Source organism: Typha angustifolia, chromosome 8 (genome assembly GCF_048772165.1).
Source record: "Typha angustifolia cultivar Huaian chromosome 8, ASM4877216v1, whole genome shotgun sequence".
Lineage (NCBI taxonomy): Eukaryota > Viridiplantae > Streptophyta > Magnoliopsida > Poales > Typhaceae > Typha > Typha angustifolia.
Genome location: NC_133246.1, coordinates 11,983,656 through 11,997,414, shown reverse-complemented (window position 1 = coordinate 11,997,414; position 13,759 = coordinate 11,983,656). Strand labels below are relative to the sequence as shown.

The window sequence follows — 13,759 nt, the reverse complement described above, 5'->3', positions numbered from 1 at the left end:
ATTAAAAAATAGGGGATCATCATTAGTGCAGAGCACAACTTTTGAAGCGAAAGCTGGCAAAGAATACAAGCCTACGTGACACCATGCTCCTCTTCTTTATGTTGTAGCAGTGTATATAGAAATGCAAATGCATCCCATAAATAAGCTCATGGTTTCTTTCAAAGCATAACAAAGCAGAGCTTCAAATCTTAGCCAGAGAGAGGCAGAGAGGAAGAGGGAATTCTTCTTCTGGTCATTGTAATGGCGGAGTCGCGGCTTCTTCTCGCAGTTCTTGCATTGTTGATTGCGTTCAACTACGACTTCGTGGATGCGAATAAGTTTTACGACGAGTGCGATATCCCATGGGGACCCGAGAACACTTGGGCTGAGGGCGACGACTTTGCTCTCTCGCTCACTAATAGCACAGGTAAGTTAAAATCTGATCAAACTACAGGGGAGGAGTATCTATGCTTTTGCTCAAAATGTTTCATGCATTAAGCTAAAGCCTTGTAGTAAGATCTCACATCAAAGGATCAATAATAACTCTAATTCCGTCATGTTGTATATATAGCATGCATCATTTCTAACAAGTTTTGGTTATATTTCTTAGGTTCTATGCTTCGAACAAAGAGGCAATTCCTCTTTGGAAGTGTGCAGATTGAAATCAAACTTGTACCTGGGAATTCTGCAGGCACTGTTACTACCTACTATGTGAGTGTAATCTAAATCAAGTCTCTCACAACATAGAGAGGAGAAGTATATAATGGCTGACATACATATACCTTGCAAATTAATCCATTGCAGACTACCTCCCTCGGAGACAACCATGACGAGATCGACTTCGAGTTCCTCGGGAACGAGACCGGACAACCATACACCATTCACACAAATGTCTTCGCCAACGGCGTAGGAGATAAAGAGCAGCAGTTCAAGCCTTGGTTTGACCCAACAACTGATTTCCACAACTACACCATCTTCTGGAACCCTTCAACGATTGTGTAAGCTAGCTAACATTAATCTTAATTTCTTCAATTGAACAATCGTATTGCTCTTCAAACAAAATAATGCTGATCGATACTTCTCGCAGGTGGTTCGTCGACCAAATCCCTATCAGGGTGTTCAGAAACTATGAAAGCATTGGCATTCCATTCCCTACCTTCCGACCAATGAAGGCTTATTCTAGCATATGGAATGCAGATGAGTGGGCAACCCAGAAAGGGAGAGTGAAGACTGACTGGACTCAGGCGCCGTTCATTGCCCGGTACCGCAATATCCAGCTGAACATCTGCGACTGCTACAACCAAGGCGATATCAACCAATGCAGCTCATCTCAAAACTGGTACACCGCCCCGGAGTACAGCAAGCTGAATGATGAGCAGCTTGGGCAGATGCAATGGGTCAGGAGCAACTATATCGTCTACGATTACTGCACCGACTACGAGAGATTTAATGGTCAAATGGCACCCGAGTGCTCTCAGCCACAGTATTGATGATGAATGGTCCAGAAGTTTGTGTGATGCTCTTCAAAGAGACATAAATAAGCCTGCACGCATGGCTTGAAAAGTATTTGTATTTGTTCATTCTTTACATGATGTTTCAAGGAGCTACTTTGCTTCTTCTTGTTTTTCTTCTACACTTTTTGAAGATTGTCAAACTTTACCTTCAAGTATATCCATTTTGTTGCTTCTAATTAAACAGAGATTGTACTACGTGGATACGGTCATACGGATATAAAATCGTGCAATATAAACTTGTTACCTATATTTTAAATAAATGGGAGAATATACTATTGCACTCTAATTTTTTACTTTAATATATTCGCTGTCTTACCTGTGTCTTGATAGATATTTAGAAACGGATATGGATCAAGATTTAGGACGTGTAAGTAAAATCTAGTTTCATAATCCGACAAAATGAAGTCATGACAGCACAAAATAATGTCATCGTTAATGGCAATCTAATTTACAATAATATTATGTTCGGGCCATTAGGTCCCTGCCGTTAGATCTAATCAAACTAGAGTAATGACGAACAAACACTTATCCCTGGTTATAGAATTAATAGTAGGACCTCACTTGCTAATTATCTGATAAGCCAATACAAATATGACTCCCCGTTTATTAAATTAAACGAGTTATGTAGATCATCTATTTATCATATTTAAGAAACAAATTACATGAGTAATGAGCCAATCATCCATTGTACAGTGAGTCAGAGATTTACTATCTGTTCATTTAACTAAACCCTTTTCAAATTGATGATATCCTATATTTACATGAGTTCTCAGGAGTTATGATTTGGTCACTTCAGGCATTAAATATGAATAAAAAATTTATACATATTTTAATAAGAAAAGAGATGTGCTTATAGATTAAAATATACATAATTTTAAGTTATATGCGATGCTCATGCTTAAAAGATACACTTCTAGAGCGATTGCTGTGTTTAATATGCCGTTTATAAATAAAAAAGAATTAATTAACAAATAACATAGAGTTATGCACCAACCAAATTCATATGGTTTTCCGTTCTAAATTTTACATTGTAATATTATTTCATTGATCAAATCATTATCATAGAACTTGATTATTAATTACTCAATCAGTTATTCTATAATGTGCAACTTCCCCGGGAGGTAAGAAATTTTGCTGAGTTCAAGATACCAAAGTAGTAAACACATAAATAATATTATTTTCATTAATTATTCGGATCCAAAAGGATCATTGAGCCATGCAATGACATCTTTAATTGGTTTATCTTAATAATAGATTCTTTGAGCACGATGATGAACTCTAGTCTAAATTAAATGATAACAAAAAGTTCATATTTCTGACCATCTTTATTAATCTACATATACCAAAATGTACAAGTAACCAATATCCATTAATATATTTTTTTTGTGCAGAAAACTGACTAAAAATAAAGTAAAATATATAAAAACTTTTGATGCGAGTAAATAGTTTATAATTTTTGGATTTGTTGCCGACAAATAGTCGTGGTTGCATGCCCATTTCCCACACAATGAACATAGTCCAAATGAATTCTGAATCTATTATAAATAAATATAGATAAATATATTTATCTCATTGTGTGATGATTAATTTTAGCATTTGACTATTGTTCTTAAGAAAATCTTAACTCATAACAGGCCGGAACTGATACAGAAGCAGCATTGGTCAAATCGTTAAGTACTTTCCTTTCAACTTTCTTGGCACAGCCTGGAGCACACCCAAAAGAATGAATTCATCTACTCTCCAGTTACTGGATAGTCCAGTGCTCATCAGCCATCTGAATGGCCAGATGGTCTACTCGAAGCTCCAGTAACTGGAGAAGAGGGAGGATCATTGCCATGCCATCCTCACAGACGATATATAATAAGTGCATGACTCCTTGTTCCTGTATCAATTTTCCTCCAAAAGGTCCCACAAAAATATAATGGCAAGCTGTTCCCCTCATAGTTAGTAGGATTTCTTTAATAACCTGAGTTGTTGATTAAAAATAGGGGACCAGCATTAGTGCAGAGCACAACTTTTGAAGCGAAATATGCAGAACTTTCAAAGCAAAGCTGGCAAAGAATGCATGCCTACGTGACACCATGCTCCATTCTTTATGTTCTAGCAGTGTATAAAGAAATGTGAATGCATCCTATAAATAAGCTCCTGGTTTCTTTCAAAGCATAACAAAGCAGAGCTTCATATATCTCAGCCAGAGAGAGGCAGAGAGGAAGAGAGGAATTCTTCTTCTGGTCATTGTGATGGCGGACTTGCGGCTTCTCCTCGCATCTCTTGCGTTCTTGATTGTATTCCACTATGATATTGTGCATGCAAATAAGTTTTACGACGAATGCGATATCCCATGGGGACCAGAGAACACCTGGGCCGAGGGCGAGGAGTTTGCTCTCTCACTCACCAATAGCACAGGTAATTCCCATCCTTGTTCCTTCCAAAATGTCTTCAGATTCTGAACTAGTTCTTGTCTAAATACCAGCAGCATATAGCATTTTAATGCATTAAAAAGGACATATAGCAGTTGAACGCACAACATTTGACTTGTTTGCTTTGGAGCAATTAATAAGGAAAAATAATGCGAACAGTGCGTATTAAAAGACAGTGTAAATGATAATAAACAAAAAAGAGAGTGTAAAAAAAAGCATTTTTCCTATATTCCAACATTCTTACCTGTTATATGACATGTTTGGTTTTGGCTATATTGTTAGGTTCCATGCTTCGAACAAAGAGGCAATTCCTCTTTGGAAGCATACAGATTGAAATCAAACTTGTAGCTGGAAATTCTGCTGGCACTGTAACTACATACTATGTAAGTATAATCTAAATCAAGTCTCTCACAACATAGTATCAAATTAGAACTCCATGAAGAGGTAATAGCTGACATATATTCTTTGCAAATCCATGGCAGACTACCTCCCTAGGAGACAGGCACGACGAGATCGACTTCGAGTTCCTAGGGAACGAAACTGGGCAACCATACACTATTCACACAAATGTCTTCGCCAATGGTGTAGGAGATAAAGAGCAGCAGTTCAAACCTTGGTTTGACCCAACTTCTGATTTCCACAATTACACCATCTTTTGGAATCCTTCTGCGATAGTGTAAGTTAACAATCTTAATCTTGTTTGATTCAACAATCTTATTGTTGTTCAATTAGGTATAAACCATCTTCTATCTATGCAACAAGCCTCACTACAATTATCTGTTCTAAATTTGTGCTCTAAATTTAGGTACACCTGAACAATTTTCCATTATTTAGCTGAATCAATTAGGATTAGATAGGTTACCGTGCCTAAAACATTATTACACACATTAATTATTGTATTTAGCATCTTACGATGACTGCTAAGTTGCAAAGATTGGTCTTTTAAGCATATTATTAGGCCTAATCAACTAAGTAAAGTTCCACACTATACCATGCTTTGCCTTGTTATAAGAAACTACATTTCAGAACAATGCTCATTTCTACTTCTTGCAGGTGGTTTGTTGACCAAGTCCCTATCAGAGTATTCAGAAACTATGAGAGCATTGGCATTCCATTCCCTACCGTGCAACCCATGAAGGCCTACTCCAGCATATGGAATGCTGATGAATGGGCAACTCAGAAAGGGAGAGTGAAGACTGACTGGACTCAGGCGCCGTTCATCGCCCGGTACCGCAATATCCAGCTCAACATCTGTGACTGCTACAACCAAGGCGATATCAACCAATGCAGCTCATCTAAAAACTGGTATGCTGCACCGGAGTACAGCAAGCTGAGTGATGCGCAGCTTGGGCAAATGCAGTGGGTCAGGAGCAACTACATAATCTATGATTACTGCACCGACTACGAGAGATTTAATGGTCAAATGGCACCTGAGTGTTCTCAGCCTCAGTATTGATGAAAAGGCACAACAGTTTTTGTGTGATACTCTTCAAAGAGACATAAATAAGCCTGCATGGCTTGAAAAGTGTAGTTCATTCCTTACATGGTGTTTCAAGGAGTTTTTCTTTTTCTTCTACAATTTTTTAGGATTGTTAATTTTTCCCTTCAAGTATATCCATTTTATTGCTTCTGAAAAGAGATTTACTATGTTTGAGGTTTACTTTGTACCTATATGTACTTATGACATGAAACAAATACTACAAACCATATTCACAGAAATTATATACTGCTTGGGCTTCACTTTGTGTCAATATGTACTCACTGCATGATAAAAATTCTATAAACAAAGGATAATTAAATAAAAGCACTTATATCAGGAGTCAGTAGTAATAAATTGACAGTTAAGCTATGCCACCTTGAATCAATGTCTTGTAAAATGCTATCTTCCAATACATATCAAGCTGAAGAACATGGATGGCTGAATGACAATTAAAGAAGCAATGACTATCCATTAGTAACAATTAATAGTCAAGTAATTATCACATGTCACTAGTGAAACAAGCCAACAAATATCATAAAACACATATATATCAACAAAAGAGCAAGTTTTAACATTCTCCAACTCATAACGTATAATGATCTAGTTTTACCAGCCTATCTTCAGCAAGTACTTATCTCTGATAGGTTGAAGCTACAAAGTATCCTCAGTTCTAATTAGAACTTCATTGATCAATTATTTGAAATGTACACAGCTACAAAATTGAATAGGCATGGCAAGATTTGCCTGGAGCATGAGGATTCCCTACCTCCAGTAAAACCATACTAAGTTCACTGTGACATATCATGCCTTATTGCCATCTATCGATAATTAAATAAAAATTATTTATGCTTTATGATTGTCTTCCATACTGGAAAGTAGTTTTTATGATAGGAAAGCTCCAGCGGAATCAAGTTTCTGTCTAGTGTCTACATTAACTCCAGTTTGGCAGGAATAAAAGAACATTATGAGATATCTATAACATCAAAGGAAGAATCAGACTCTACCAATCATGATTTTGAACAATAATGAGTTGCAGTCTAATGAAGGAATGTTTCGCACTTACTAGCGACTAACTTAAAATTGCATATGAGCTAACGCAAAGAAGGAGGTTCAAACATATGTTTGAGCGTGCAAGGTATGACAGTAAGCCAAGGTCGAGTTGACCAAACTGGTGGGGCTGCTACAATCATTCCCTGTTCTGGCTCAAATCTAAGAAGATGTGGCTATGACATTCATTGAGGGGCTGTTAAGAGGTACTTAGTCATTATAGTCATGGTTAACAGATTAACTAAGTATGTCTACTTTTCAACTCTAGCAGACCCATAAACCACATAGAAAGTAGCTGACGTCTATCTGAAGAATGTAGCATGATTATGTGACATATCAAAATCCATTGTGTCAGATTGAGACCTAGTGGTTTTCTTGAGCCGCTTTTGGCAAGACTTCTTTAGTTAGCAAGGAACCACATTCAATATGAGCTCAGACTACCATCCCAGACCATGGATAATTTAAGGTACTTAATCGATACCTCAAGCAGTATTTGCTATGTGTTTTGGGAGATCGGCTCATATAGTGGCTCACCTATCTTCCATAAGCATAATGGTCATAGAATATCGCATACCACACTTCTATTGGCATGACTCCACTTGAAGTAGCTGAGCATCCATCGTTAACCTTAATGACATGACCAACCAAGCTCAATGCACCGCACTAAAGTGGATGTGATGCTAGTAGACTAAGATGCATTATTTAGGCAACTCAAATGACACCTAGCAATGGCCCAAAATAAAATGAAGTGAACATATGACCGCAGGCTTCAAGAACGTAGTTATGACATAAAGGATTGAGTTTACATTCGACTGCAACCTTATTGACAAACCACCATGCAGCCCATAACTAACCACAAGCTAGCACACCTCTTTTTTGGTCCATACCAGGTCTTGGAGGGAATTGAACTAGTGGCATACCGATTGAACCTACTCAAAGAGTCTAGGATTCACCCCGTCTTTTATGTTTCAAGCTTGAGGAACCTAATTGGGCCGAGTAATGTTAGCTATGACAAACTTGCTGGATCCATAACCCAACCAAATTGAACCCAAGCTAGTTGCAATCTTGGCTAAGAGGTGGACTTGGCAAAATACTTGGGTGATGGAACTTTTAGTGGAGTGGTTTGGCAAAGCTTCATAAGAAGCATCTTGGGAGCTTGAGGCAGATTTCAAAGAATGCTTCCCCAATTTCTCACTTTAAGTATGAAAAACTAAATTAGGTAAATCACCAAGTATGGGAAGCTAGCTTTATAGAGAAACTAGCTTAACAAGGAAATATGGCAACCTAAAATAGTCAGGTATTGTCCGAAGGATCTAAAGAATTAGAATGAGATAATTTGACAGAAGATTCACTACTATCTCTAACACTCCCTCGTAAACTGAGGGGCTGAGAGACACGCAATTTTGATCGAAGATAGATAAATCTACTATAATCATTTATAAATAAAATATAGTATTTGCATCCACTAAGAGAGAGGACCGGAGAAGTCCAAGTGGATTAATTCTAAAGGACAGTAGACTTTTTTGCTGAATCTGGAAAAGAGAGTTGATGATGTCTTTCTAACTAACATGAAACACAAATATGATCTAAAACAGAGGTACTTTTGACCGGTAGAGGAAAAGTAACCAAGACGCTTGTGCCATATTGCTCGTGAAGTGTTAACTCCAAAAAAAAAAATACAGTGAGACACTTAGCTTTATTCTAAGAGTTTGTTGTTGACGAAGAGAATAGAGTCCACGTTTATTGTGTCCCTTTAGAAGCACAACCCTCATTTGTATGTCCTTAATAATATAACCATGATTAGTAAATTCAAACATGACATTATTGTCAACACAAAATTTATTTATAGATATCAAATTTGTAGAGACATTTGGACAGTGAGCAACATATTTTAGAATAAAAGTCTTACGTGGTGTTTGTAGGGATGTGAAACCTATGTATTTAACATGTAAGAAAGAGGTATTATCTATACCACCTATGGATGTGTTACCTTCTAAAATTTAAAGATGTTCAAGATTTGCAAGATTTGAGTAACATAGATGTTAGTACCTGTGTCCATATACCACTAGTCATTCTATTGGCAAGCAATAAATGCACATGGAGTAGCAGCAAGAGTAGCAAGTTCTTATGGTGGATGTCTTTCTTTAAAATCATAATCAAATCTGTTGTAACAATCTAATGCCTTGTGATTAAGTTTACGGCAAATTTGACAAGCACATTGTAACACCCCCGCCCGTCATGGGCACGTGCATGCCCACGTACCCAGATGACACGCATGACGCACGCGACAGGACGGGTTGGGTTGCCATGCATAGATATATTCGTACTCCACATAATCCATCGCAAAATAAATCATATTATTATCAAGTTAAACTGGTTAGCATATCCATATCTAAATTCACAACAACCATATTAGATAGCTACATAATCTAGCACTATCCATACATATCATGATAAACTATCAAAATACAATAAATACAATACTATCCAACTTGTATAATATTTCTAATTATATAAAATACAATCTAATATAGTATAATATACAAATATACAACATCAGTACAACTAAATTTTTACATAAATTACCTTTATATCATGTCACATCTGGCTCACCTCGTCTTTGTTCTAAAATATCTCTTTAGAATGTCTCAAGTCGCTATCTGATATCACAAATCTAGGGGTTAGAAAAACAAATAAAAGAAGTCATAAGCTAAAGGCTTAATGAATACACTTTACTCTGAATTAGTGATGTCAAATAAAGAGTAAATCATGTACTGAATAATAGAAATTAGAAATAAGCATCATATCATAAATGAGGATATGAATGTATCCTCAATAGTATATCAATGTATGATAGATACCATGTCATAACTGATTAAGTATAGAGTTATCAATAATGTATAAATAAATATTTAATTATATCATCATCATAATTATCTCAAAATATGACATATATGATGCATACTGATCATGAACATGTTATGATATCAAGTGCAACTACATACGATACATAACGATCACTCAAATAATTAGGTATATCAAATAATAATAAAATTATATATATTTCTCAATATTTCAGTCATCATTATCGACTCTAAATAACATCATCATACTAGACAATCATACATGGTCAACACCCAGTACACCATCTTATTATCATGCTCGAAGGCTCAAAACATACTCTACCATTCGCAAAGGGTATCTCAATTATAATCATACATTATCATCCGCTAAGAGTATTAATATCCATCTAGATTGATCACCCTTCTAGCTAATGAAAATCACGTGAGGATAACCCGCCACATATGCACAATGAATGATACGTATCTGAATGTCTGCTATGTACATAAACTAATGACCTCAAACGTAAGGCCATATGATCACGAATATATCAAGCGATCATTTATCCACTAAGCGCGTCTTAACCCTTGCGCTCATTTGGGTATCCTCCTACTTTCTATCAACTATCCCATCAATTAAATTTTATGCTTTCCTCCTAAATAACAAATCATATATATTTTATCCAATACTATAACAAATCATACATATCAGAAATTTAGGTGGTAAAAAAGTCAAGAAAAAAAATAATGCAATATAGCCTCCAACTATATATTTGACATATGCATACTTATGTTAGAAATCAACTCAATAGAAAATATAGATAATCTATTCATCTCCAATCATCTCTACATATCATCGGTATATTTATATTCAAGACCGGTGTAATTAACTAAATAATAAGATATGCTTAACTATATTTATTTTTATATAAGATCATATAATCATGCTGAAAGTCAAAACTGAATGCATACATATTAGTGTGATAAACCCTAACATGAGAAAACTTTCTAGGAGGCAAGACTACTTACCATTTGATCAGAAGATACAAATCATGTAGTCATCTCATCTGTCAATCAAACGTTAACTCATCGCTAATAGAATTCGTGGGGTCTTAAATAAGGGGTTTATGATTTGAAAATATTTAGATAACATAAAGTTACTACTTATCTATTCGTGTAAAATATGATAGTTTATTAGGTTTTAGAGTTACTACTTATCTTTATTAACTAGTTAGATTTACATATAGATAAACTTTTAATTTCATAAATACACTATTATTATAAAATGTCAGTTATAAAACAAGAAGAAAATGTATGTTCTTTTAACATAAAAATAGTCTAAGTATATAGTTATAAAATAAAAGTAGAAAGCTAAATATATATATGATTGTAGATAAAATATGAGTAAACTAGTCATTGAATATTCCATCATATATAATAAATAGGTTATCTATTATTTACTTTATACCTAATAATATACATTAGATGTTAGAATTACATACTTATAAGCACGAATAGAAATATACATAAATTGATTATAATTAATAAAACTATAATTATTAATCTATTAATAATATATAATTTATAGATATAGAATTATATGCATGTAAATGCTTCTAAGTATATTTAGTTACCAAATTTACTAATTGTATTTGGATCATAATTATATTAATAAGTGCATAATCTTAAAAGTAATTAGCTGCTCAAACTTTTAATTTTAATTACCTAATTAACATAGAATGACTAAGTAATAGAAATCAAATAAAAATAAAATAATAAAATAATTTGAAAGCTTTGTTACCCGGCATTGTTGCAAAGAGGTGGAGGTGGAACCGAGGAAGGAGAAGAAAAGAAGAAGAAAAAGAAAGGGGAGAAGAGAAGATAGAAGAGAAAGGAAGGGAGGGGGAAGTGCAGATCCGGGCCGGCGGGGAGGGGATCCGCTTGTTGGCCAGCAAGAAGCCGAACTCTCATTGGCAGCTCTATTTCGGCAAGCCCAAGTCCAACAGAAAGAAATCGAGCGAGCGAGCGACAGAGAGAGAGAGAGAGTGAAAGAGAGGAAAAGAGAGGAGGAAGAAGCTCACCAACTGCTGTTCGATGGTGGAGATGGTGACAACGATGAGGTTTCAAGGGGCAGTGTCCCAAGGGGAAGTGAGAGAGAGTATAAAGGGAAGGAAGAGAGATCAACATAGATTTAGAGGGAGAGAGACGATAAAGGAATGCGGCGGCTGCACCTATTGCGGCAGCGATAGTGGTGTGTGTGGCACCCCCTACCACATGAGCTACTTGCATAGACATGAGGCTGGCCACGTCGTGCTAAAAAATAATTCTTAATTTTTTTTATTTCTATAATTTTTTTACAAGTGAGTTTTTACATATATTACTGTAATACCATATTAATTCACCAACTACTCTAAAATAACATATTAGAGAATGGTAGTTTTATATTTCTTATTCTAACGCTCCCCTTATTTCTGGGTTGAAATATTTTGATGGCCTAAAAAGTGAATTAATTTTAAATGGGTGAAATTTTAAAAATAATTATGAATTATAATAAATAACAAGGAGGAAGAGGGGGAGTTAGAGAGATACTACCCTATTTAATTTTTGAATACTCATTTATCACTGATACTTAGTGTGGAATGCCTAAATGTTTATAAAAAAATAGTGAGATTAGAAGGATGAATATACTTAAAGTAGAGCAAGTAAATGATTATAAAAACTTTATACGAAATTTTATAGTAATTAAACACTTGTATTTGTACGAGTTATCAAAATTTTATTAGGTAATTCATAATTATTGAACACTTGTATTTCTGTTTTGCCGTTTTATTATATAATTTATTGTTATTAAATACTTATATTTTTATGAATTTTGTAGTGAGTTTACGTAATTCATAGTATATATTAGTTAGTAAATATTATTATCGCCCATATTTTTCCAAGGTAAAAGCAATATAATATATTTTTTATATAACTCGCAATTATTTTATGAATCATGTAAATATATGAGAAAGAGCAAATATTTATTGTGCGTGTCTTCCCGTGGCAAAAAATTATAGAATAGTATAATTTACTAAAAAGTTTAGATTGTATTAAATGCATGTGAATCTCTACAAGCATGTGAATCTCTACACTACTCAATGAGGAAGTAAGTTTAACAAAATCGAAAAACCTACCCATTTCTTTTTCAAATCACCCAAGTTAATTATAAGGGAAATTTGCACAACAAACATAGTAGGTTATTATTTTGGTCACTCGGGTTTATCTGCGATTTTCTTTGCAGATGTGACATTCTTTTTTTTTTTCTTCTAAGTTCGTCATTTTGTCATTTATTGTCACCATTTTGCATGGTCTAGTTGTGAAAGACATAACCGTTGAGTTATTTCCTATTTTGGTGTATATAGTTATGGAAGGTGTAGCCCCTCTCTTCGAGGGCTATTCTCCAGATATTACTCCCATTTGGATCTATGCTAAAGTACTACATTGCCTTAATATTTCAGGGCGTCTTAATGGATCACATGTTTAATGCATTCCTCTTTTGGACGAAGTTATATTGTTGATGAAAAATATAAAAATATTTAATTTGTTATTCAACTAGCCAATATGAATAGTGAACTTGGTAAATTTCTAAACTAATTTTGTAGTTATATTATAACTTTTGCAAATAAAATAACAAATTTAACAATTATATAAACAACTTTTGTTGTTTGACCAAGAAAATCTTTTAGCACTAGTAGCAACCTAGAAATCCCATTCTAAATATTGTAACGCATGTCTAGAGGTGTCAACATGTTGAGCCTAAGCGAGCTAGTTCTAACTGAAGTTTGGCTCAAAATTAATTTTGAGCCTAGTTTGATTTTTTAGGCTTGGCTCAGCTTAAGGCTCGAGTCGAGTCAGCTTAATTGGAAGAGGATGAGGCGGCGATAGCTTGCCAAAGGAGGAGGAGGTTGATGGAAGAGGATGAGTGGTTGAAGGAGGAGCAGGAGCCAATGACTACGGTGGCTTGCCAAAGGAGGAGGACAAGGTAATGGCAGCGGCTTGCCAAAAGAGGAGGCTGGATGAGGAGAGTGATAAAGTAGGAGGAGGCCGAAAGAGGAGGAGGCGACGATAGCGACTTGACAAAGGAGTAGGAAGAGGTGGATGAGAAGGCGGTGAGAACACCCTTTCTCATTAAAACCTACTCTTCATTCATTCTCTCTGTATTTCTCCAAAATGGTAGAGAAAAAAAAATAAATCGAGCCTACTAAGCTCTCTCTTTTTAAGTACCTTTTGTCATAGGAGAGAGACAATAAGAAGGCGGCGTGGGAGGAAGTGAAGGAGAATTGAATGTCAGAGTAGGTAGCGAAAATTGAGCCTATTAAGTTGACATAATTAAAACGGGATGGGTCAAGACTCAAGTCCATTATAGGAGGAGAGCACGTCATTTTTTGTAAGTAGCTGACTATTTTACATTATAATGGGATGAAATAATAGAAGAGG

The 13,759-nt window shown here is 35.2% G+C and overlaps 2 protein-coding genes across 2 annotated transcripts; both read left to right on the top strand.

The window, feature by feature from the left end:
• The first annotated feature begins 232 nt into the window (after positions 1-232).
• Positions 233-1,724, top strand: LOC140765703 (probable xyloglucan endotransglucosylase/hydrolase protein 26). Its single transcript, XM_073104910.1, has 4 exons — positions 233-406; positions 590-690; positions 784-977; positions 1,067-1,724. Exons 1-4 carry the CDS (start codon positions 241-243, stop codon positions 1,467-1,469), a joined length of 864 nt encoding a protein of 287 aa, XP_072961011.1. The 5' UTR covers positions 233-240; the 3' UTR covers positions 1,470-1,724.
• A 1,991-nt stretch (positions 1,725-3,715) lies between these two features.
• On the top strand, positions 3,716-5,614 carry LOC140765746 (probable xyloglucan endotransglucosylase/hydrolase protein 26). Its single transcript, XM_073104969.1, has 4 exons — positions 3,716-3,899; positions 4,196-4,296; positions 4,396-4,589; positions 4,967-5,614. Exons 1-4 carry the CDS (start codon positions 3,734-3,736, stop codon positions 5,367-5,369), a joined length of 864 nt encoding a protein of 287 aa, XP_072961070.1. The 5' UTR covers positions 3,716-3,733; the 3' UTR covers positions 5,370-5,614.
• Positions 5,615-13,759: the final 8,145 nt, after the last annotated feature.

What these genes read in the sequence shown, in the direction of transcription:
- LOC140765703 (XM_073104910.1), top strand. Translation starts at nt 241, where the DNA reads ATGGCGGAGTCGCGGCTTCTTCTCGCAGTTCTTGCATTGTTGATTGCG. An exon ending in GCACTGTTACTACCTACTAT is followed by an intron (nt 691 to 783) that starts GTGAGTGTAATC and finishes AATCCATTGCAG; the next exon opens with ACTACCTCCCTCGGAGACAA. An exon ending in TGGAACCCTTCAACGATTGT is followed by an intron (nt 978 to 1,066) that starts GTAAGCTAGCTA and finishes TACTTCTCGCAG; the next exon opens with GTGGTTCGTCGACCAAATCC.
- LOC140765746 (XM_073104969.1), top strand. Translation starts at nt 3,734, where the DNA reads ATGGCGGACTTGCGGCTTCTCCTCGCATCTCTTGCGTTCTTGATTGTA. An exon ending in CTCACTCACCAATAGCACAG is followed by an intron (nt 3,900 to 4,195) that starts GTAATTCCCATC and finishes CTATATTGTTAG; the next exon opens with GTTCCATGCTTCGAACAAAG. An exon ending in TGGAATCCTTCTGCGATAGT is followed by an intron (nt 4,590 to 4,966) that starts GTAAGTTAACAA and finishes TACTTCTTGCAG; the next exon opens with GTGGTTTGTTGACCAAGTCC.